This window comes from Tamandua tetradactyla, chromosome 20 (assembly GCF_023851605.1).
Source record: "Tamandua tetradactyla isolate mTamTet1 chromosome 20, mTamTet1.pri, whole genome shotgun sequence".
Classification (NCBI taxonomy): domain Eukaryota; kingdom Metazoa; phylum Chordata; class Mammalia; order Pilosa; family Myrmecophagidae; genus Tamandua; species Tamandua tetradactyla.
The window spans coordinates 10,381,432-10,406,553 of NC_135346.1; the positions used below are offsets into that span (position 1 = coordinate 10,381,432).

Below are 25,122 nucleotides of genomic sequence, written 5' to 3' on the forward strand. Positions count from 1 at the left end.
AAAGAGGCTCTTTGGGGGTGACTCTTAGGCATAATTATCAGTAGGCTTAGCCTATCCTTTTTTTTTTTTTAACTTTTTAAATTTTATACTGTAACATATATATACAAAACAAAGAAACAAAAAAGCAATGGTTTTCAGAGCACTCTTCAACAAGTAGTTACAGGACAGAATAACAGGGTTTGTCATGGACTACTGTATGATCCTCTCAGATTTTTCCTTCTAGCTGCTCCAGAATATAGGCTTAGGTTACCCTTTGCAGGAAAAAGTTTCATAGGGGCGAATCCCAAGATCAAGGGCTTGGCCTATTGATTTGGTTGTCCCCACTGCTTGCAAGAATATCAGAAATTCTCCAAATGGGAACGGTGAATATTTCCTCCTTTCTCCCCAGTCCCCCAAGGGAACTTTGCAAATAACGTCCTTATTCACTGCCCAGATTACCGTGGATAGATACATTGGGGTATCACATTAACCTGGCCAAACCAACAAAATCTCATGCCCTATTTAGGATTCCATGTACTTATGGTGTTCAACTAAACTGACCATACAAGTTAATTTAGGTAATACACTACCCAAAATATAAATTTTGCACCAAGTAAACATTGCTCCCTTTGGTCTCACACAGAGGTTGAAGTGGGAAAGAACTTTTGAAAAATAAAAAATCAATGAAAGAAGGTGGGCTACGGTGGTTCAGCAGGCAGAGTTCTCGCCTGCCATGTCAGAGACCTGGGTTCAATTCCCAGGGCCTGCTCATAGAAAAAAACAAACAAAGAAACAAAAATCAATGAAAGAATATATCCAAGAGAAATCAAAGCATATGTCCATATAAAATTTTATACATGAGTGTTCATAGCAGCTGAATTTGTATTAGCCTTAAACTGGTTACATCCCAAATTTCCAGTAACAGGTAATGGACAAATGAATTGTGATATGCTAGCTTCACATTGGAATACTTCTGAGCAATAGAAAGGAATGAACTACTGATGAATGCAACAACATTGATGAATCTCAAAGTTTATGCTACATAAAAGAAGCAAGACTAAAAGTACATACTGTATGACTTCATGTACATAAAATCTGTGACATGTAAGCCATATGGTGATGGAAAGCAGATTGGTGGTTGCCTGGGGAAGGGGTAGGAGGGAGAGATTACGGGGCGTATGCGGGAACTTTTGAGGGTGATGCATATTTTCATTATCTTGATTGTGGTGATGGTTTCATGAGTGCATACGTATGTTGTAACTTACAAAGCTCTATACTTTCAATATGTGCTGTTTATTCTACGCCAATTGTTCCTCGATAAAACTTTCTTAAAAAGTGTCTTAAAATGTTCCAAAAATCACAAATAAAAAGATAAATTATTTTTTTAAACTTTTAAATCAGGGTATAACTTATATACAGTAATATGCATAGATATATGTATAACCGAGAGAATTTTTACATATGTGTACATTTGTAAAGCAACACTCAGATCACAATCTAGAACATTTCTAGTATTCCATCCCATAAAGCCCACTCACATTGCTAAAATTCTCCCCAAAAGTAACTTGAAAAAGGTTTATAGATTTAATACCATATAAGTAAAAAAAATTTTGTGAGGGAAAATCACCATGAGTTATATCAACAGATAAGCTACAGGTTAGAGAAGATATTTTCCACAAATATGTCCATGTGTTACTAACCTTAATACGTGCAAAGCTCTTATCTGAAAAGCACTTGAGACCTCAATGGAAAATGGCAAAAAACATGACTGAATAGGTCAAGTAGGAAGGATGGAAAAGAAGGAGGGAGGGAGGGAGGAAAAAGGAAGGCAGGGAGGGAGAAGAGAAAGGAAAAAAGAAAGAGAAAGAGGGAGGAAGGGAGAAAGGGAAAGAGAAAGAGAGAGAGGAAGGAAAGAAAGGGGAAAGAAGGGAAGGGGGGAGAAGAGAGAAAGGAGAGAGAAAGAGAGAAGGGGCAGAAAAGGGAAAGGCATTTAATCATTCAATCAACAAGCATTCATGATGGGACTGTGGTCTGCGTACTGAGCTAAGCACTGAGATTATGAGAGGAAATAAGACAGTCGTCACAGTCCAGTGAGAAGGATGGGCAAATGGCAATGAAGAGCCTACAAACCACTGGAGAAACTCAGACACTGACCCCCGCGCAGGTGTCTGATCTAGCTCTGGAAGTTTCCTGGAAAAAGTATCTGATTTGAAGCCTGAAGAGAAAGAGAAAGTGGGGGTAGTGGGTGGGCTAGGGGAGGAGGGAAGGCATTCCAGAGGGAAAGAACAACAGGGATAAAGGCCTGGCAGGAGAGAAAAGAGTATGAGGAATCCAGGCTGGGTGAACCCAGGGTGCAGATGCACTGGGGGTGATGGGAGATGAGGCTGCAGGCATGAGGACCTATGGCCTTGAACAGGACTGGAGAGCAGGATTTTAGTGAGGAGGCTCAGCAGACGTCCAGGTGGAGGCCATTGGGATGGGGGGAGGACAGAGCCAGGAGAAGTTTCCTCTCCAGAACTGAATGAGTAGAGGGTGAGATGACTGGCCAATGTGGAGATAAACACGGGGAGGTGAGCATGGCCACTGGCTGGGGTGACGGGGTGGGTGGTGTTGTCACTGGGATGAGAAATATTGAGGGAAGAGAAGTCTCAGTGGAGAAGGATGATACAGTTTTAGAATGTGATGAGTTATACGGACTTATGGAATATCCAAGGGGAGACATTGAGTAGGGATTCATGTGTGGAGCCTGGGGAGAGGTCTGGGTTGGCCTAGAGCTGGTGATGGAGCTGTGGGATCCTGGCTGTCCTGATCTGAGTAGCAGAGTCCCAGGACTAAGCCCAAAGCGAAGGAGCCAGTTACACAGACTAGAAGGAGCCATCGGGGGAAGCCAGGAAGGTCAGTCCTCGAAGGTTGATGAGCAGCAATGCAGCTGCTGCAAAAGGCCAGGGAACATGTAGTGGGTTCCCTGGGGGTAGGAGCCCACCTAAACTAAACCCCAATGTGCTCCAAGTGGAGCAAGTCCTCAAGCAGTGACTCCGCAGGTTGGCCTCCTCGGGCTGTGGACTCAGCCCACACTGGAGGAAAGTAAAAGGAGATGAGGGTGGGGAGAGACCAGAACTGCCACCAGACCCCAATCCTCCACCATGTCACTTGTACTCCCTGGGTCCTGCTCCTTGTCATTGTTCTTACTTCTCAAGAGACCAATGAAAGAGAGCGCAATGACAATTACATGAAAGAAGAATGTTGGGGAATATGAACCTAGTTGTATTTTCTGGTAAGTCCTGTTATCACACAAGACTTCCCCAATTCTCATAATTGGACTGCAGATCATCCAAGTCCTCTGGGGTGGGATGTTACCTCAGAGAGGGTCAAAGCCCCAGAGTCTTAAGTGATTCAGGATTCAGGGAATGAATGCAAAATGTTTCAGAGCCAGGTATCTCACCTGACTTGATGAAGTTTCTTGGGCTGATGGGAAGGGAAGTTTAGAGTTAATGTTCTGGAAAAAGGAGAACCAATGTCTTCCCCTTCCTTCAGCTTGGCCAGGGGATTTAAAGGATCTCAGTGCAGAAGGCTGCCCCCTTCTCTGGTGGAGCTGGTCTACCTGGGGTGATGGGCCAGATTTTCCATGAGTCTCCAGCTTAGTATAGGAGCAACAGTCATGTATTCTGTGGTCCCAGTGGGGATGGCTGTGACCTGAGAGGATCAGATGGAAGGAACTTGGATAAGGATCAAGGAAAGATTGTTCAGTGGTACACAGACCAACGTCTGAAGGCCAGGGTAGCTGCTGCCCACGTGACTCCACGCTCTGATGCCTTCAAAAGCTCCCAGAATTTAGATGCAAGCCAGGGAATGGGGGAGCCCCAAACGAAGTGACCAAGTACTGTAGCGGCGTACTCAGAGAATAGGCTGAGTGGTAAAAAAAAACCAGGGGATTTCATTTCCAAGATTATGATGGTCTAGGTTATTGGAATTAAAAAAATAATCTCCTTAAAAGCATCAGTGAACACCCAAAGATTTACAAAGCACCGAAGCCCCTTTTGTTCTGAGAACATTTAACAGTCCTGTAAACTTGGAATTCACTTTTCATGTCCCTTCAAGGAAGAGGATCAGAAGTCAAAGAGCAGGACAGGCCAAGGCAGGAGGTCTAATAGGGATGCTTCCCTCATGAAACTATGGCCCCTACAGGGCTAACCATCAAGAGAAGGGTGAGCCAGAAATACACCCGGCAGAAGCAAATGAAGGCGCCTTCATCCTAGATCTTAATTATCACCATAAATAATTTTTCAAGAAACTTGGAATAACCTATATATATAGGAACAGCCAAGCATGCAAGGAAACAAAGCATAAAAAAGATGCACCAAAACAAAAAGATGCACCAAAACAAAACAGCAAATGGTGCACCGGTAGTTCAGTGGTTAGAATGCCTGCCTTTCATGCGGGAGACACGGATTCAATTCCCAGACCATGCACCCCCGCCAAAAAAACCAATAGAAATAGACCCACAAAGACTCTAGATATTGGTATCATCAGACAGACTTTAAAACAGCTAAGTTTGCAAGATTTACAGAACTGGAAGCCTAGCTTGAAAATAGCTGAAGGAAATGAGAAAGTATAAAAGTGATCCAGTTTGTTAATGTTTTAAAATTTCCACAAAATATACATAACACTAATACTATTTGAACCACTTTTAATTATACATTTCTTCATCATGATCTACCTCTAGAACATTTTCAGTACCCCAAACAGAAACTTATACTCATTAAGCAACAACTTCCCCCATTTCTTCTCTCCCTCAGCCCCTGGTAACAATTCTGCTTTCTGCCTCAATGAACTTGCTTATTCTATGCATTTACTATAAGATAAATCATACAATATTTGTCCTTCTGTGTCTGGTGCATTTCACTCGTCATGATGTCTTCAAGGTTCATCTAAGCTGTAGCGTGTACCAGCATTTCACTTCTTTTCACAGCTGAATGATACCCCACTGTACAGCTACAGCACGTTTTGTCTATCCACTCATTTGCTGATGGATGCTTGGATTGCTTCTGCTTTTTTGCTATTGTGAAAAATGCAGCCATGAACGTTGATGGGCGTTATCTGTTCAAGCTCCTACTTTCAGCTCTTTTGGGTATATACCTAAGAGTAGAATTGCTGGACCATATGGTAACTCTATGTTTAATTTTTTGGGAAACTGCCAAGCTTTTCCTCAGTGGGTACATCATTTCATATCCCCACTGATGGTGTATGAGGGATTCTATTTCTCTGTGTCCTCTCTAACACTTATTATTTTCAGTTGTTGTTTTTTCTAATAATACCCATGCTAAGGAGTATGAAGTAGTATCTCATTATAGTTTTAATTTGCATTTATCTAATGCTAATGATGTTGAGCATCTTTTCATATACTTATTGGCCATTTTAAATTCTTCTTTCTTAATTGGGTTGTCTCTTTGTCATTGAATTTTAGGATTTCTTTATATATTCTGGATATTAAACCCTTACCAGATATATGGTTTCCAAATATTTTCTCCCATTCTGTAGGTTGTCTTTTCACTCTCTTACTAATGTTCTTTGATGCACAGAAGTTTTTCATTTTAGTGAAGTCTAATTTATTTATTTTTTCTTTTGTCATTTGTGTTTCTGTTCTAAAGTCCATCTGTCCATCACCTACAAGGGCATGAAGATATTTCCCCATGTTTTCTACTAAGAGTTTTATAGAATTGGATCTTATATTTAGGTTTTTTTGACCCATTTTGAATTAACTTTTTAATATGGTGAGAGGTAGGGGTCCTCGTTCGTTCTTTTTTTTTTCCCCAGTAAGAAAAGCTGTGTATGGACTAAACATACTGAGCTAGAACATGATAAGCTAAGAGGGGTCTCCAGCTCAGTCAGGAAAGCTGCCACAAGGGCAAACCTGGAACTAGTCAAGGGCAGTGCCACACACTGACATCAGATTTACCAGTCTAATTTTGAACCTGGCCTTTTTAAGTGCAGGAGGAAGGTGGGGTGGGGAGCAAATCATGCATGAAATAGAAAATATACAATCCACCCATTAATACCCACATTTTCATACTTCTTCCACCCATTTTCCCTTCAAGGAACAAATCAAAGGAAAAGCTGGGCGTCTTTCCATAAAGTCCCTATATTGACTATCGATACATTATAAAACAGGCAGGGCTTGGATTCGAGGAGGCAGACTTCACTCTCCTTGGCCGCAGTTACTCCTGACCATTTAGTCTGGAAAGACTTCGCAGGAAACACCCAGAAGTGAGAAGAAAGATGTGGCTCACTTAGCTTATACAAGGGCATCCGTTTCTCCAAGAACTTTCATACTCGGTCCTTCACTGGATTTTAGCAGACTTCTAACCTGCAGCAGCAGAGCTCAGCCAGCTGCGAGACACAGAGGAAAGCAGTCCTTTGATCCAGCATGCCTTGGTTCAGTCACTTCGTCTGGTCACACATGCCAGTCTCAGACATGTCCTCGGGGGGCCTACAGCTGTTTGCTTTATGGAGTGGAAGCTTGGGTGTTTTCCCTCCATGCATGTCTCCACCTTTCACTCTGGACCCGAGACAGCTACTTGGTGTGTGTGTGTAAGTTACTGTTTCCCTGCCGCTGACTCCTCCTCAACCTCTGGCTTCTCGACCAGAGGAATCAGGCACTAGACCTCCTCTCTGCTGATGGCTACTTTATCTGGCTGGCGCCACCTTTTGAAATGTTGCAAGATGCTCTCATCAGAATCAAGTCCATCCACAAAGAAGTCTGACCCTAACTTCTCCTGGAGGGACAGATCCTAGCATTCCTTCTTGGTTTGGGCCAGGGTTTAAAGCATGTCCTTGAAAGACACTTCCTGATTTAAACCTTTGATTTTTCTGAGTTTCTTCTCTAGAGATGCTAAATAAACTTCTGAATCCTGCAAGGTTAGCCCAAGGCTTTAGAGCTGGCTGCACAGCAAAGACTGTTGCCTTGTCTTGACCTTTGTCCAGAGGATAAGAATTCAACAAGGAATCTGAAAAGGCGTTGTTGACACCATCCTCTTTGTCAGGATTTGGAGACAGGAACAGATTTCAGCCTAGAGATCCTGGCCAGACCTTGTGGATCTAGAGTCAGGGCTCTCAAACATTCTCATTTTCATTTGGAATCTGCCAACCCAGCAGCAGGTAAATGCTGGGCAGAAGGAAAATGCCATCATTCATTCTTTTGCATGTGGATTTCCAGTTGGCCCTACACCATTTGTTGAAGAGACTACTTTTTCCCCTTTACATGGATTTAGCACCCTCATCAAAAGTCAACTAGTCATAGATGTGTGGGTTTATTTCTGTATTCTCAATTCTATTGCATTGGTCTAAATGTCTATCCTTATGCCAGTACCACACTGTTTTAATTACTGTAGCTTTGTAGTAAATTTTGAGATTTAAGAAGTTTGTTCTTCTTTTTCATTATTGTTTTGCTATTTGGCGACCCTTGAAATTCAATATGAATTTGAGGATTAGCTTTTTCATTTTATCAAAAAAGGCTGCTGGAATTTTGATAGGATTGCATTGATCATTTTAGGTAGTATTGCCACCTTAACAATACTAAGCCTTCAAATCCATCCATGAATATTGTATGTCTTTCCATTTATTAAGTCTCCTTTAATTTTTTTTTCAGCAATGTTTCCTTCCTCATTTAAAGTTTACGAAACTTTCACCTCCTTGGATAAATTTATTTCTAGGTATGTATTCCTTTAGATGGTATTTTAAATGGAATTTTTTTCATGATTTCCTTTTCAGATTGTTCACTACTGGTTTGTAGAAACACAAGTGATTTGGTGTGTTGATCTTGTACTCTGCATCTTTACTGAATTTGTTGATTAGTTCTAGTAACTTTCATACAGATTCTCTGAGATTTCTATATTTAGAATCAGGCCATTTGCAAATAGAAATAGTTTTACTTCTTCCTTTCCAATATGGATACTGTTTATTTCTTTTTCTTGCCTAATTGCTCTGGATAGAACTTCCAGTACAATGTTGAATAACAGTGGTGAGAGTGGGCATTCTTGTTTACTCCTGAGCTTCGGGGAAAGATTTCAGTCTTTTACCATTGATTATAATGTTAGCTCTGGGTTTTTCATGAATGCCCTCTAACCTGTTGATATTCTATTATCATTTTTCCAAATGTCTTTGTCATGGAAGAATGTCGGATTCTGTCAAATGTCTTTTCTGGGTCAATTGAGATGATCACATGGACCTAGCAGTTTTTAAAAAGAGTAAAGTAGAGCTTCTGGAATTTAAAAAAAACTAAAACATTGTATTGGTTTGAAGCTGCGAGGTACCCCAGAAAAGGCCATGCTAGTTTAATCCATTCTTGTGGGTGCAGATATGTTATGGGTGGGACCTTTGGGTTAGGTTGTTTCAACTGAGATGTGACCCACACTATTCAAGGTGAGTCTTGATCCTTTTGCTGGAGTCCTTTATGAAAGGATAAAGGACAGAAAAGCAAGAGAGCTGAGAGAGAACTCCCTGGGGAAGCTAAGAGAGGACCCACAAGGAAGCCCTGGAACCAGAACCTAAAAACAAGGGAACCAGGAGTGAAGGACCAGCAGATGCTGTTCATGTACCATCCCACGTGACAAAGGAGCCCCACATACCAGAGTCCAGGTATCATCATCCTCTTGATGCCTTAATTTGGACATTTTCATGGTCTAAGAACTGTAAATCTGTATGTTAATAAATCCCCATTGTAAAAGCCAACCGATTTCTGGTACATTACATTCTGGTAGTTTTAGGAAACTGAAACAAGCACAATACTCACAAAAATTCAATGGGGAGGTTTAGTAGCAGATTAGATTAGAGAGATTCAATAAACTAAAAGACAGATATAATCTGTGATATAATATCCAAATTATAACAGAGAGAAAGACAAAAGAAAAAATACGAAAAGGAAATTAAGAGATATGGAGGATCAAATGAAAAATGTTAGCTCATGTTTAATTAGAATTCTAAATAGGGCAGACAGAAAAAGTGAGGCAGAGGAAATAGAGACAATAGTGAGATTTTTCCAAAACTGATGTAAAACATCAATTGTCACATTCAAGAAACTTAATTAATTCAAAAACAAAAATGAAAAAAAGTCCACATCATAGTTAAACTATAAACATAAAAACAAATAGGGAGTCTATATGCAGCCTGGGAACAAGGACATTAACTTCAAAGGGTAAGAGATAGATTGGCAGCTGACTTTTCATTAGCAACAATAAAACCAGAAGACAGTGGAATGATGTATTCGATGTGCTGAGGAAATAACTGACTACTTGGAATTTTATATCCAGAAAAAAATATTACATTTTCAGAAATAAAAAGAGATCCTATAGTCACCTGCTGATGGAAATGCTGGGAGATATACTCAGTGCATTAGGAAAGTGATTCCAGATAGGAGGCTTGAGGTGCAGGAAAGAAGGAGGGGAGAGAAGGTGAAAATATGGGTATAGAGCTATACAGACTGCATAAAATGATAATAATAATTTCCCATAGAGTTAAAATATGGAGGAAAAATATGCAAAAATGAGAACATATAAGTTGGGAAATGAGTAAATGTTGTGAAGTTGTTCCAACATCATTGCATTGTTCAAGAGGAAAATAAAGGTAATGATTAGTTTTAGTCTTCGCTAAGTTATGAATGATGTAATTACTAAGGTAACTGCTAAAAGACTAGAAATAGAGTGAATAACTTTCGAACTAATGAGGAAAAGAAAAAGAATGACAAAATATAATCAATATGAAAGAATGAAAGGGAAAAAAGAAATAGCATAAGCAGGAAAAATGACAATCCCCATATAACATGGTAAATTAATCCAAAATATAACAGCAGTTCTAAAGTCTTAAAAAAAAAAACTAAACAATCCAGGTAAAACAGGAAGACTGGATTTAAAAAGCAAAATTTGACTATATATGCTCTTTACCAGAGACATATCTAAAACATAAGAGAAGTTGAAAATAAAAGAGTGGAGAAAGTTATATCATGCAAGCAATAACTGGCAGAGAATGAGTGGAACCACATTAATGTAAGACAAAATAGACTTTAAGGCAAAACAGCACTTCTAGAAAAAAATCACTTTATAACAATGAAATGTTTAATTGAAGAGGATGCAACACTTTAAAGTTCGTATGCATAGCCTCAAAATATACAATGGAAAACTGACAGAACTACAAGAATCCACAACCATGGAGGAAGATTTGTCACACACGACTCTGTGATTGACAGAACATATGTACCAAAAAACAAAAACAAAAAACCCAGAAAGGATACAAAGATTTGAAGAACACACTGAGAAAACCTGACCAAATTCACATGCTGTAGACAATAACTAAAGAATGCAGATTCTTTTCAAGTATGTATGGAATGTCTATGAAAGTTGACCTTATACTGGACCATGAAGTAAGTCTCAACAAATTGTAAAGGGAACATCATGTGAAGCTGCGCTGTCCAGTACAGCAGCCGTTAGCCGTATGTGACTACTGAGCACCCGAAAAGTAGCTAGTCCTTATTATAATGTGATTTACATGTAAATATACACTGGATTTTGAAGACGTGGTATGGAAAAGAAAATAATTTTGAACCACTGATTAATGATTTTTGTATTGATTACATGCTGAAATGATACTATTTTGGATATGCTGAGCTAAATAAAATACATTATTAAAATTAATTTCCACCTGCTGCTTTTTACTTTTATAAACGTGACTACTAGAAAAGTTTAAATTACATGTGGTTTGCATTATATTTCTATTGAATAGCGCTGATATAGACTGTGCTTTCTGACCACAATGCGACTAAGTAAAAATCAACAACAAAGCAAAAACAAACATACAAACAAACAAGAAAACTAGAAATTCTTTAAGAAACATACTTCCAAAATAATCCATGTGTCAAAGAAGAATTTAAAATGAATATTAGAAAATAGTTGAAAAATTCTTTAAGAAACATACTTCCAAAATAATCCATGTGTCAAAGAAGAATTTAAAATGAATATTAGAAAATAGTTGAGCTGAATAACAAAATACAGCTTATTAAAATTTGTGGGGTGTTTTTAAAGCAGTGCATAGAACAAATAGAATGGAGTTTGGTAAAATGTGGCCCACAAACTAAATTTGGTCCACAGCCCAATTTTGTAAATAAAGCTTTATTAGAACACAGCCACTTCCAGTCATTTATTTATTATGTACAGCTGCTTTTGTGCTACATGGCAGATTTGAGTTGTTCCAAGAGAAATCTTTATATTGGATGTATTTAAATTGGATATATTTATCATCTGGTGCTTTACAGAAATTTTTTTTTGGCTTAGAAACTTAAGTACATATATTAGAAAAATAAAGGTGAGAAGAAATGAGTTGAGTACCAGTGTCACAAAGCTTGATAAAGGGTGAAATAAACCCAAAGAAAGGTGAAAGGAAATAATAAAGAGCAAAAGTAATGAAACAGAAAACAACCATACAACAAAGAGGATCAATAAAGCTTTAAGTTGTTTTTTGAAAGGATTAAGATAATTTACAAAGCTCTAGTGAAAAAGTAAGGTACAGAGAAGAACTTAAAGCCAATATCAGGAACATCAGTACTGATGATCCAGATATTAAAAAGTTAATAGCATATTTTGAAAAGCCATATGCTGATAAAATGGAAAATATAGAAGAAATGGTCAAATTAGTATAAAATTATAACCTCAAAATCGACTCAAGGGTAGTAGAAAACTGAATAATCCTATAACCCATAGAAGATGAATTCAATAATCAAAAGTCTTCACACAAAGAAAATTCTAGCTCTGGAAGTCTTCATCAGTGAATTCCACCAACCGTTCAGGGAAGACAGAGTTCCACTCTTACACAAACTCTTCCAGAAATTATAGAATCAGGAAATGTTGCTGCGATACCAAAACCTGACAAAGAAAATATGACGAGGCAATGTCACAGGCCATTATCACCAGAGACCATTTAATTTATCATGCAAACCAGGGCACTTTGAGATCTGCAGGCTCAGAAAAGCGGTGCCATTAGTGTGGACATGAGGATGGCAAGTGTACACGGGGGGTGTCCCCACAAGCCAGGTGACTGCCCCTCTCAGCTCACTCATACGCCTGGACATGAAAATCTTTTTAAAAGTCTTGAGATACAGAAATTAGAAGTGCATAAAAATGGCACTAATATACCCTAACCACATTGAATTTATCTGGAATACAGATTCTTTCAAAATTAGAAATTAAATTAATGCAATTCACCACAATAACAGCCTATAGAAGAAAAACAACGATGATCATCTCAGTATATTAGGGGAAAAGAAAAAAATCATCATCTATCATGACAAAAACTTTTGGCAAGTCTGGGAATAGAAGGGAACTTCCTTAATCTGATAAGGCGTTATCTGCAACTTTCTAAGGAAACACCATGCTTAATGGTGAAACGATGAAATCTTTCCCTTTGAGAGCTATAATAAGACAAGAGGCCTGATATTACCCCTTCTATTTAACACTGTGCAAGATGTTCCAGCCCATGTGGGAAGGAAAGATAAAGGAAAAAAGTGTATGAAAAAATCAGAGAAGTAGAAGCAAAATCGTTACTATTCATAGACAAAAGATCTTTAGATAAACGCGTAGTGCTGATAAGAGTTCAGCGAGCTGCGGGATACAAAATCAGTCTACAAAAATCAATTGCGTTTCTCTACACCAGAAAAAGACATTTAGTAATACGGTACTCTTTTGAAAAAGATACGATTTCACTATTACACCATAATATCAAGTTCTTAGGAATAAAACTCGCAAAAGAGGTTTAAATTCTCTTCTGAGAAATTTTAAACTTTATTGAGAGACATTAAAGAAGACCTAAAAAATGGACTAAAAATATCAATATTTTACTCAAATTAATTTGTAGAATCAGTATAATCTCGAAGTCACAGCAGGACTTTTTTTTGGCGGAAATTGACAGGCTTATTTAAAGTCGATATGGAAAAAGAACAGCTACGACGCACTTGAAGAAGGTCAAGGTGGGAAAACCTGCTCTACCAGTTATCAAGATATTTATGAAGTTGTAATACTTAAGGCAATGTTATATTGACTCAAGGAGAGACACACAGGCCAACGAAACAGAACAGAGAACCCAGAAACAGGCTCACAGCCCTGGATATACGGTAGAGGCAGCCCTGAAAATGAGTAGGGAAAGGTGTGGGACAATTTGGATTATTACGGAAAAACTGAATTAGAACCCTGCCTCAAACCACCTCAGGTCAATTAAGACCTCAGTGCGAAAGGCAAAACTATAAACCATTTACATAGCATACAAGAAAATCTCATGGTCTTGTAGTAGGGAAGGAAGGAATAACTAAGTAAGATTCAAAGGAAAAAAAACAACAAAAAACACTACCCATAAGGAAAAGATTTGATGATGTTAAAATTAAGAACTTCAGTTTTTCACGAGACATCATGGAGTGGAAAGATAAGAAACACTGTAGGAGAAGTTATTTGCAACAAATATAATCCACAGAATAGTTAAAGAACTCCTACAAATAAGAACATTGCCGACAATCCCATAGGAAACTGGGCAAAAGTTTGAATGGGCTAAAGGTTGAACATTTCCCAATGGGAAATATCCAAATGGCTTGTAAACATAGGAGAAGTTTCTCTGTCTCATTAATAATCAAGACAACACAAATTTAAAGCACAATAAGATATTATTTATGCCTACCATATTGGCATAAATAAAAAATCTGACAATAGCTTCAAGTGTTGGCAAGTTTTTGACACGATAGGAGCTCTCAGATACTACTGGTGGGAATATAAATTGTACAACTTTATGAAACAGTTTAATATTATCTAGTAAAATTGAATATATTTAATGACCAAGCAATTCCACTCCTAGTTATATATTTAGATAGACAGGTTGACAGATAGATAGCTAGATAGAAGACAAACAGATATAGTTTCCTTTTGCTGCTACAACAAATTACCACAAACTTAGTAGCTTCAAATAGTACAAATTTATTATCTTTCAGTTCTGGAAGACAAAAGTCCTAAAATCAAGGGATTAGAGCTGGGCTCCTTTTGGAGGCTCCACGGGGAGAATCTGTTTCCTCGCCTTTTCCAACTTCTAGAAGCTGCCTGCATTCCTTGGCTCGTGGCCTTCTCTCCATCTTCAAGGCCAGCACTGTAGCATCTTCGGGTCTCTCTCACCCCTTCTCTGACCTCCACTTCCATAGTCTCCTCTGGCTCTGGTCCTCTCGACTCCCTCTTTTAAGAACCCTTGTGTTTATATTGGGCCCTCTTGGATAATCCAGGATAATCCTCCTGTCTTGAAATCCTCAACTTAATCACATCTGCAAAGTCCCTTTTCACCATATGAGACAAAATATCTACAGATTCCAGGAATTATAACTGGCCTTCTTTGAGGGGTCGTTATTCTATATATTAAAGTATATGTACTTGCATTCATTGCAGCTTTGTTTATACTACATTCGTTTAAAGTTTAAAAACAGGCAAAGGTAAACTATACTGTTTAGGAATGCATTTGTAGGTGATAAAGCTATGTAAAGAAAACCAAGGAAATGGTCGTGATAAAATATAGGAGAGTAGCTACGTCAAAGGGAAGGGAAATATAACCAGAGGGCAAACATGGGCGGGCGGGAGCCTTAGCAATGTTCTGTTTTGACCTGAGTGTGGTTATATGGGTCAGTGCTTTTAATTATTTGTCAAAATGTGCGTATGTGTCTTACGTGCTTTTCTACACGTGGGCTCTATCCTACATTTTTAAATGTAAAATAATTTAAACAATTACATTTCTTGCATGTCTTATGCTGGAAAACCATAGAAAATTGACAGAAAACCTTAGAACGAAAAGGGTTTGGCAAGATGGTAGCAGCGGCTATCTTTCCCACCTGCCTCTCCTTCTGCCTGAGGTTGCGCCAGGAGGGCTGGAACCCGTAGCCGATGGCCTCCCTCCTGGGCAGATGAACAGAGCACGCGTCTGCAAGGGCAGCCTCAGCGCCCTGATGTGCGCTACGAGCTTCCAGCAACTAAAGCCCACTGAATGGGGCGCTTCCTCACGCCTCCCTCCCTGCCTGCAAGGTGCCTGAGCAGGGGCTGTGCAGCAAGCCCTCAGCCCGCAGTGCCGTGTCTACCCCAGAATGCCCACTGCCCCCGGGCCCCCAGACAATCGCACCTGCCCCTCATCTCTTGCCCAGGTTTCTTGGGACACAAGAAGGAAGCAGGCATAGCTTCATCATGGAAACTTCCAGTCCTGGTACGCACGCTCCCACAGCGGGTACAGGGGCCAGCGCAGGACGGGGGCGCAGCCCAGGGGGGCGTGGGGAGGTTGGGGGACCCGCCCCCCCAAAGGAGTGACCATGAGCCGAGTCACGTCCAGATGAAGTGGCATCGACCAGGTCGGCAAGGGCAAGGGTGCCCGGGCTGGGGAAGGACGAGTGGCCAGCGCAGCGGGGAGCCTAGGGAAAGAGTCTCAGGCGCTGTTGTGAAGACAGGCTAGATTTTTAAGGTGGAAGCTAAGGTGAGCTCAGTTAAGGGAAAGAACCATGAGAGAGGCCAGCACAGTCACAATCGCAGAGACCAGAGAGAGACCCAGAGGCTCCAACCCCAGCCTTGGTGGTCCTGGCGACAGAGGCTTCCCAATTGCACCCAGAACGTCGCCCAGCCTCACGAGGTGCTGGGCACGGTCAGTGGGAGGACGAGAATTTGATTGACTCAGTTAAATCTGAAAACGTTTTCAGAGAGTCGGGAAAAGTCCGTGGCCAATCTGTGCAGCCCAGCCCTGCCCTGCGGTCTGCGGGAAGTTCCTCGGGGAACCGGGGCACAGAGCTCCTCATTCCGGCTGACGCCCATGCAGAGGGGAGGTGAGGGAAGGGACAGCAGGACCTGCCACCCGGAGCGGCTCTCGCTGGGATGACCAGCTCGTCCTGGTCTTAAAACTGAAAGTCTCCAATCCTGGGAATCCCTCGGATCCAGGCAAGCCCTGATGGAAAAGCGACAATGAATAGGAGAACGGCCACAGTGCCTGTCACCTAAGAGATAGGGTTTCTTTCCACCCTCTTCCTACCCCATATATCCAAGGGGGGAGGGTCCCAAGAGGAGGGAGAAGGAAATGTCCAGCCCACGCCCGTCCCCACTCCCAGTGCTCAGCGCTCTGCAGGCCGAGCTGACCTGCCCTTGGAGAGGAAGGGATGAGTGACAAATTGGAAAAGAGAAAGGCTCTAAGCGGCACTGGACTTTCTTTTATTTTGCAAGTGACTCGAGAGCTGGGACTCTGCCCAGGATTGGGGATGAGTGGCGGGAAGGGACCAATCGAGGCAGGGATTGGAAACACAAAGCTGGCTTTGATGCGTGCGCCCTGCAAAGTTATCTCGCTCCTGCGCCCTCGCTGGGCCTTCAGCAAAGCGCCTCCGCGGCACTCAGCCCCGGGCGTCTGCGAAGGGGGCTGAACACCAGGCCCAGAGGCGTAAGACAGAATGCGAATGAAAGGGCAGTGCGGAGCCAGGAGAGCAGGTACCCCAGCACCTGCGGCGCTTTGCATGGGTTGGGGAAAGGATGAAACAGAAAGGCATTTCTCCCGGCTGGGGCAGCCCTGCGTGGGACCTGGTCTGGATTCCTGTCCCCTCACCCCTAAAGACCGAAGCCCTTTCGGAAAACCCAACCGGCTCAGGTACCGCGTGCGCGGGCGACGCCAGGGCAGCTCCCGGCACGGAGGCGCGTGGCCCGGGCCTCGAGGGGCAGCACAGCCGGGCAGCCCCCACCCTCCCCGCCGGCGCTGCCCCGGGCGCCCGGGGCGTCTGCTCTGCTGCTTCTGCCCGGAGCGGGCACGGGCAGGAGGCAGGGCCGCAGAAGCCAGCGCGTCCGTCCGGTGTCACAGCGCCGTGCCCTTCGGCCCTTTGCGGTCACCCTTTCCCGCCTGCCCAATGCACACAGTCCGCCCTGGCCTAGTGACTCCGGGCTGGCGCTGCCGTCCGGCCCGTGTCGCCTGGACGGACGGGCTGTCGCACGGCCCTGCGGCTGCAGCACTCGGCTGCCCACAATCGGCCTGGAGACCAAGGAATACGGGTGACGTGCTAATTTCCTAGGGCTGCCATTACCAATGCCCATAAACGTGACAGCCTAAAACAACACAAGTTCATTCTTTCGTGGTTCTGGAGGCCAGAGGTCCAAAGCCAAAGTGTCCACAGGCCCATGGTCGCTCCGATGGCTCCAGGGAAGCCCCTGCCCCACCTCTGCCTGGCTCCCACGGAGCCGGCCACACGCGCGGGCCCTCCATCCTCTGCCTCCCTCACCGCGTGGCTTTCTCCCCGGGTGTCCGTCTCTGTGGACCCCATCTGAACTAAGCACATCCATAAAGACCCTATGTCCAAATCAGGTCACTTCTCGGGTACCACGGGATATGATTTATATATATTTATGTACTTTTTAAACAGCTTTATTGAGATGTAATTTACAAACCATGAAGTTTACTGTTTTAAGTGTACAGATCAATGACATTTAATATGTTTGCAGAGCTGTGCAGCTATCACCATAATTTAATTTCAAAATGTTTTCATCACCCCCCCACCCCATAATCCTTGTACCTGTTAAGCAGTCAGCCCCCCTCCACCACCCTCATCCCTATGGTTACTGCCATTAGGCAAGCACTAATCAACTTCCAAACTCGAGATTTGCCTTTTCTAAGCACTAGATAAAAAATGAGGTCTTCCAGTTATGCGGTCATGAAGGGTTCTTCCACTTAGCATAATGTTTTCAAGGTTCATGCACGTTGCAGCCTGTGTCAGTACTTCCTTTTTTTTTTCCTTTTGCATGAGCAGGCACTGGGAATCAAACCCAGGTCTCCAGCTGGCAGGGGAGAACTCTGCCTGCTGGGCCACCATGGCCCTTCATTTCTTTTTTTTAATAATTTATTTTTAATTGTGGTAAAATACATATAAGATAAAAATCATTTTAACCATTTTAAGTAGACAATTCTGTTACATTAAGTACATTGACAATACTGTGTCACCTTTACCACTGTTTTCAGGCTATTTTCATCATGCTAAACCAGAACTCATCCTCATTTAGCAATAAACCCCCATTCTCCATTCCTGCCACACCTGGTAATTATTCTGCTTTCTACCTCTCTGAGTTCACTCATTCTAAGTTTTTCGTATTAGTAAACTCGTATAATACTTGTCCTTTTGTGTCTGGCTCATTTCACCCGACATTATGTCTCAGGGATCATCTACGCTGTAGCGTGTCCCAGCACTTCACTTCTTTTTACAGCTGCATGATATTTCTTAGTATTGATACACCACATTTTGTTCATGGACATTTGGGTTGCTTCCACCTTTTGGCCATTGTGTATAAACTGCAATGAACATTGGAGTACAATGACCTGTCCGTGTCCCTGCTTTCACTTCTTTTGGGTATATACCTAGAAGAATTGCTGGGTCATGTGGTAATTCTATGTTTAACTTTCTGAGAAAACATCAAACTGTTTTCCACAGTGGCTGCACCACTTCATATTCCCACCAACAATGGCCGAGATTCCTGTGTATTTCTCCACATCCTCTCCAACACTTGTTATTTTCAGTTTTTTAAAAATAATAACAATCCTAGGGGGTGTGAAGTGGTACCTCGCTGTAGTTTTAATTGCGTTTTACTAATGGCTAATGACATTGAGCATCTTTCCATATACTTATTGGCCATTTGAAAATATTCTTTGGAGAAATGTCTATTCAAATCCTTGGTCTATTTTTTAATTTGGGTTATCAGTTCTTTTGTTGTTGAGTTGTAGGAGTTCTTTATATATTCTGGATATTACTTTTCAGATATATGGTTTCCAATTCTTCCATTTTGTAGGTTGTCTTTTACTTTCTCTTGCTATTGTCCTTTAATATATAAAATTTTAAAATTTTGATGAAGTCCATTTTATCTATTTTTTTCTTTTGTTGTTTATGCTTTACCGAAAGCATAAAAAAATCTATTGCCTACTACAAGATCCTAAAAATATTTCCCTGTTTTATTGCAAGAGTTTTATGGTATTAGCTTTTATATTTAAGATTTTGATCCATTTTGCTTGACTTTTTGTAAATGGTAAGAGGTAGGGGCCCACATTCTTTCTTTTGAAGATGGATCTCCAGTTGTTCTAGCAGCATTGGTTGACAACTTATCTTTTGTGGGGACACAATCAGCCCGTAACAACTCCCATGTCCCCGAAACCTGCACCATGTTCCCAGGCCTCAGGTAAGCCCGTGGTCGTCCTGGGGAGTTGCGGGAGTGGGTACAGGCTCTACAAAGCTGCAGAACCCCTGGCCTATTTTTAAACTGAGTCCTGATAGGGGAACAGGTCTGGGAGAAGGGCATTCTCTGAGAAAAGGGTCAAAGGGCTTAAACTCCCGAAAGACGCGTCCCTGGACCGTGTGCAATGGGCCACCTCCCAGGTGTGAAGGTGCCAAGTGGGACCACTGATGGGGCGTGCGTCTTGAGATGGTAAGTCTGCAGGGGAAGATACGCGTGTGTGCCAGACACAGAAGCTGCTAACATTCACCCAAACTCTCCTCTTCTGTTCTCAGGGGACTTCTTTCCACTTCTGCAGGAACGCAATCCTATCCACGGCTGACGGGTCTCCCGAGGAAAAGGCTGGTCAGGATGTCTGAACTGGCAGGCAGATACTTGGGAACGACTGGCTTTGACTGAAAGGCAGTTGCCACAAGCACTGGGGTAGGATGCTCTGCAATTGAAAGGGGCTTGTGGTACGATTGGAATTCCGTGGGGCATGCAAACTGTCCCCTTCCTGCCCCTTAATCCTGATCCTGGTTAACTTCTTGGGCAGAGTCCCAGCTCTCGAGTCACTTGCAATGTAAAAGAAATTCCACTGCGGCTTAGAGCCTCAATCTCTTCCAATTTGATGCTCATTTCTTCTCCTTCCCAGGCTGGTCAGCTCTGGCTACAGAGCACGGAGATGGTATGGGAGAAAAGCTGCTTTCCTCCCTCTTTGGGACCCTCTTCTCCTTGGGTATATGGGCATAAGGAAGAAGATGTATATAGACCTGTCTCTCTTCATGAGGCACTTACTATTGTTGTTCTCTGTCTATTGTTGCTTTTCCAGCTGGGATTCTGGCTGTGGGACTCTCAGGGCACGTGGATCCCCCTGAGACATGTGTATCCGCCCTTAGGATCCTACAGGAGGGACCTCCCAGCTCACATCCCCCATCCCTGTGGCATCCCGCAGCCCCTTGCTGCTGGGCCCCTCACCCGGTAGGCATCTTCTTCAGTGAGTATTGAAGTCCTATGAGCTTCCAGGTATCCTCTCCGGTCATGGAAACCCCCCTCACTCCAGCAAACAGTGAGAGGTTGTCTCATTTTTGCCTAGAAAGTCACAGGGTTAGATGCTGGGGGCTGGGGTTTTAGTTTTTGTTTTGGGGGTTTTTTTTTGAGCAATTGATAAAACGCTGCTCAGCATTTAATTATATGGGGGTAAATTAGAAAAAGCAGATGGTCTCCAGTTTATAGCTAACTAGGAAGAAGGCAACACTTGAGTTGCTCAGTGTCTGGCCATTTTGAGTCTGAGGGATCTAGGCTGGAAGCTGCGGTGGGTGCAGATGGCCAGGCCGGGGCCAGTGTGGGGTGCCCACAGGGGTGATGAGAGGTGGCAGAACAGAGAGGTGCTAGGGGTGGGTGTGGGGGCTGGGGGAGAGGGGTGGGGTGGGGGCACCCGATGCTGGTGACTGAGCTCAGGAATCCCGAGGAGTCAAAATCACAGCATTAAAGAGAAATTCACTTATGAGTATGGAAACCGTGGCCCAGACCCGAGTCAGATGGAGATGCCTTCTAGAAACACAATGATGAGAACAAGATGACTTTTTACAAAACGTTTATTTTTCCCAGAGAAGGAACCCTAGTGAATTGGAGACAGAGATGAAATGGGCCCATACCCGCTCTGAGTTCTGTTCAGACGCTCTTGAGAGGGCTCCAATATTAAAATAAATAACTTCACAATAGGGAGGGCAATAAATAAATAAACTCCATATATAGACATGCTTGTTGGTAATCCTGAGACTAAACTTGAGCTGTTCACTGCAGGAAGCAGATGCCCCACAGTGGATCCGGACGCGCATGAACTGCACAAAAACAAACAGAACATCTCACAATTCCAAGAAAAGAAACAAAGGAAAGGAAGCTTTTTTTCTGGAGGCGAAACAATCACATACAAGAGGGCAATCTTAAAAATCATATTTCATATCAAGGTCAAGAGTCAGGTGCAGAAGAGCTGAGAAAACCTGAACAGTAAACCACAGGTTATCTAAAGGCCAGAGTAAGTTGGACCACGTGTCAAAGAAGAGCCTTAACACAAAGCCAATCAACGGCAAAACCCTAGGCAAGAGGGAGAAATTGACCTTCAGAGTTGGCACAAAATAATCAGTAACCTAGACAACAGCAAAAAATTACAAGCCATACTTAGAAACAGGAAGTTATGGTTCAGTCAAGGGAACAAATGAAAACTTCAGAGGAAGACACAAACTTTGGAAAACCTAATCAAAGTTGTTTGTCCAACAAACTGTTCTAAATCAATTCAAGGAAATGAAGGAAAATATGGACAGAAATAAACTAAAGGTGGATATACAGCTAAAATATATTAAGAAGACGAGGTGTGAGCAAAAGAATTAGAAAGTTTTAAAAGCAGAAAATTTGGAGATGAAAGGCACAAGAAAGGAGATTAAAAATACACTAGAGGCATACAAGAGTAGATTTAAACAGGCAGAAGAAAAAAATCAATGCTTTAGAAGGCAGGATAATCAAAAACATAAAGTCAAAAGAATAGATAGAGAAAAGAATAGAAAATATTGGGCAGTATCTACTGGACTTAAATGACAACATGAAATGTAGGAATATACGCATCATGAGTGTCCCTGAAAGCAAACAGAAGAGAAAAGGGGAAGACAGAATATTTCAGGAAATAATGGCCAAAACTTTCCCAACTTTCATGAAAGACATAAATATTCATGTCCAAGAAGTGCAACTTACTCTAAACAGTAAACCTATGCCAAGACACATACTAATTAGAATGTCAAATAAAGAGCTAATTCTGAAAACAGCAAAAGCAAAGCAACTCATCACATACAGAGGCTCCTCAATAAGATTAAGTGCCAATTTCTTATCAGAAACCATGGAGGTGAGAACGCAGTGGTATGATATATTTAAGGTACTGAAAGAGAGAAACACTGCCAGCCAAAAACTTTATCAGGCATAACCGTCCTTCAAAAATGAGGGAGAGTCACAGATAAACAGAAACTGAGACAGTTCATCACAAAAAGACATGCCCTACAAGAAATACTAAAGGGACTCCTTCAGGTTGAAAGGAAAAGACAGGAGAGAGTGACTTGGGAGTATCGTGAAGAAGTGAAGAACTTCGGTAAAGGTAACTAAAAGGGTAAGGCAAAACCCAATACTAGTGTATCCTCAATATATAACTCTAATCTTTAATTCCTTTAAGAGTTGAAATACAATTGAATAAGAAATAGTGATGTTGCCTGATACTGGACACACAAAATACCAAGACATAATGTGGGACACAACAACATAAAGGGGTAAATGAAGTGATAAAGGAGCAAATGATACGTATGCTATTAAAGTTAAGTTCATATCTTTTCAAATTAGTAGGTTATATGTGTAGGTTAGGTAATACAATCCCCAGGGTAACAAAAAAGAAAATATTCTGAAAATATACAGAAGCAGAAATGAGAAAGAGATCAGACACATACAGCACAAAGGTTCAACTTTATAGAAAAGCAGGCTGAATAAAGGAAAAGAGAGACAAGAAGATATGATAGGTAAAAAACAAAGGACACAGCGAGGACTTCCGAGAAGATGGTCGACTAGAGCAGCTCGAGATTAGCCCTGCCCCACAGAAAAGTTAGAGAAGGGTCAGGAGGGAGACTGAGGTGGCAATTCAGGAGTATGGCTGACCTGGGAGTCACCACATGTGGTAACTTCTATACCACATGTGGCAACCCTGGTTGCAGAGGCTGAGGAACTGAGAGGTACTAAGCTAGAGCCTGGTGCAGAGGTGAGATGCACCGACAGGAACATGGAACTAGGAAGTAAGCCAGCTGCATTCCTTGGGAGCATTACCCTCACCAGAGCAGCCCCGTGACCAACGACTCAGCACATCCTCCATGCACCTGAACCCCATGACCCACTCCCATTCCCCATGCTCCAGGTGCTACCCACCAGCCCCCAGTGCACATACCTGCTCCCCACCCCCACCCCAAGTGCAGCCCAACCTACCTCTCCCCACCCCTCCCAAGCACTACCTCTATAGCAAGCAGGCTTTGGAGCAGGCAGGCCTCCCCCACCCACTTCTTCTTCTGGTTCAGCTGCCTCTTCCATGGAAAATCCGCAACCCCCACCCTTAGCATTCAGGAATGGGTGAAACTGCAAGTAGGCAAGATAAGACACATTCCTGGAATAGGAGTCCCTCCCTTAGCCTCCAGGAAAGGGTGAAACTGCAAGTAGGCAACATAAGACATTCCTGGGATGGAGACCCCTTCCTTAACGGCCCACATGCTTTTGTAACCCAGCCTTGCACTCTTACCAATTTAAACCAGCCAATCATTTACCTTGTCTTTAACAGGTCATCCTGTCTATAAAAACTGATATTAACCTTTTGTTCAGGGCTCAGACTTTCAAAGGCTACTCGGCTGAGCTCTATGACCATAGAAAATAAAACCTACTTCCTGAAACTTCGGAGCCTTGGCCTGGTTTGTTCTATCTCTGTGTAACATTCCAGAAGGCTCAAAGCCTTGTCCCTTTTTCGCACAACACCTCCCTCTCCCTTTTCGCTGCAGGTTGCTGCCAGCACATAAAGGCCGCAGGCACTGAACTCCATACCTAGGCTACTCCAGCCCCCCGCCCACAGTGTTGCACAGCCTCACCAGGCCCTGCCTGAGCTCAGTGCATCCGTTTATAGCACTCCCAGGCTCGCACATGTGCCACGAGCCCCCAGTCACATCATTCAGCTCTGGGAACCGCACTTTACAGCAGTCCTAGAACCGCGCATGTGCACAGCCCTCAGCCTCACTTCCCAGCTCTGAGAAAGTGCCGACCAGCACAGCTGGGTCACATCTGTCCCCAATCCATGAAGGAATAACACTGACCTGCTGCTATAACTCTATGCATGCGCACAAAGGGCCTCATGCCTTAGACCAGTGCACACCAGGGTTATGCCCCCGAGACTGGTGCACCCGCACAGCTACATCCTCCCTGACCACTGAGTGCCCACGTTCACAAGCATCAGCATAGTATCCCCAACCTGCGCCCATAGCTGCCCTGAAACAAATCATTGTACTGAGTGCTCCACCCCATGCCCTGCTCCCTGCTATACAACCACCCCACAAACACAAGGCCTTAGACTACTGAAAGAAATCAACTCCCAAAGTAAATCAATCAAGATATTTACATGCCACAAAGATAGAAGAATATCACTAAGCATATCACAATGCAGACAGATGCAGCCCTGCCTAATGACCAAATCAAAACAACAAAGGAGAGACAGACATTGGAACTAATCAAAGATGTTCATACAACTCTACTTAATAAAATAAATGGGATAGCAAATGACATAAAGGAGATAAAAAAGACAGTAGAAGAGCACAAAGAGGAATTTAAAAGAATAAATAGAAAAATAGTGGAAATCACAGAGATTAAAGACTCTGTTGACCAAATAAAAAACATACTCGAGGCACACAACACCAGATTTGAGGAGATAGAAGAAAGAATAAGTGATATAGTGGACAGGATAATTTCACTTCAAAGACTCAAAACAACAAATGGCAAAAAAGATGGAAAAAATTCAGTGGGAACTCAGGGAAATGATAGACAAAAAAAAAGTGCACAAAAATAAAAATCATTGGGGTTCCAGAAGGAGAAGAGAGGAATAAAGCACTAGGAAGAGTAGTTGAGGATATAAAGGGGGAAAACTTTCCAACCCTCATAAAGGACATAAATATACAACTCAAAGAAACTCAAAGAACTCCAAACAGAATAAATCCAAATAGGCCTTCCCCAAGGCACATACTAATCAGACTGTCAAATATTGTAGAAAAGCAGAGAATCCTGAAAGTGGCAAGAGAAATCAATTCTATTACATACAAGGGAA

General features: G+C 42.4%; 1 protein-coding gene and 1 pseudogene across 5 annotated transcripts in view; both read right to left on the bottom strand.

Annotated features, from left to right (window-relative positions):
* LOC143664912 (meiosis-specific kinetochore protein-like) overlaps nucleotides 1–25,122 on the bottom strand; it is a 73,753-nt gene that overhangs the window by 9,739 nt on the left and 38,892 nt on the right. The window contains exon 5 of one of the 5 annotated variants that reach the window (XM_077138363.1): nucleotides 20,823–21,085. The exons of 3 other annotated variants lie outside the window; for them this stretch is intronic. In XM_077138363.1, coding sequence (XP_076994478.1) covers nucleotides 21,039–21,085 — 47 coding nt within the window. In that variant the 3' untranslated portion in view covers nucleotides 20,823–21,038. Of the gene's footprint in view, nucleotides 1–20,822; nucleotides 21,086–25,122 lie in introns of those variants that run through there. One more of the 5 variants, XM_077138358.1, reaches the window with a different exon arrangement.
* Nucleotides 4,644–7,425, bottom strand: LOC143664435 (coiled-coil domain-containing protein 32 pseudogene; annotated as a pseudogene).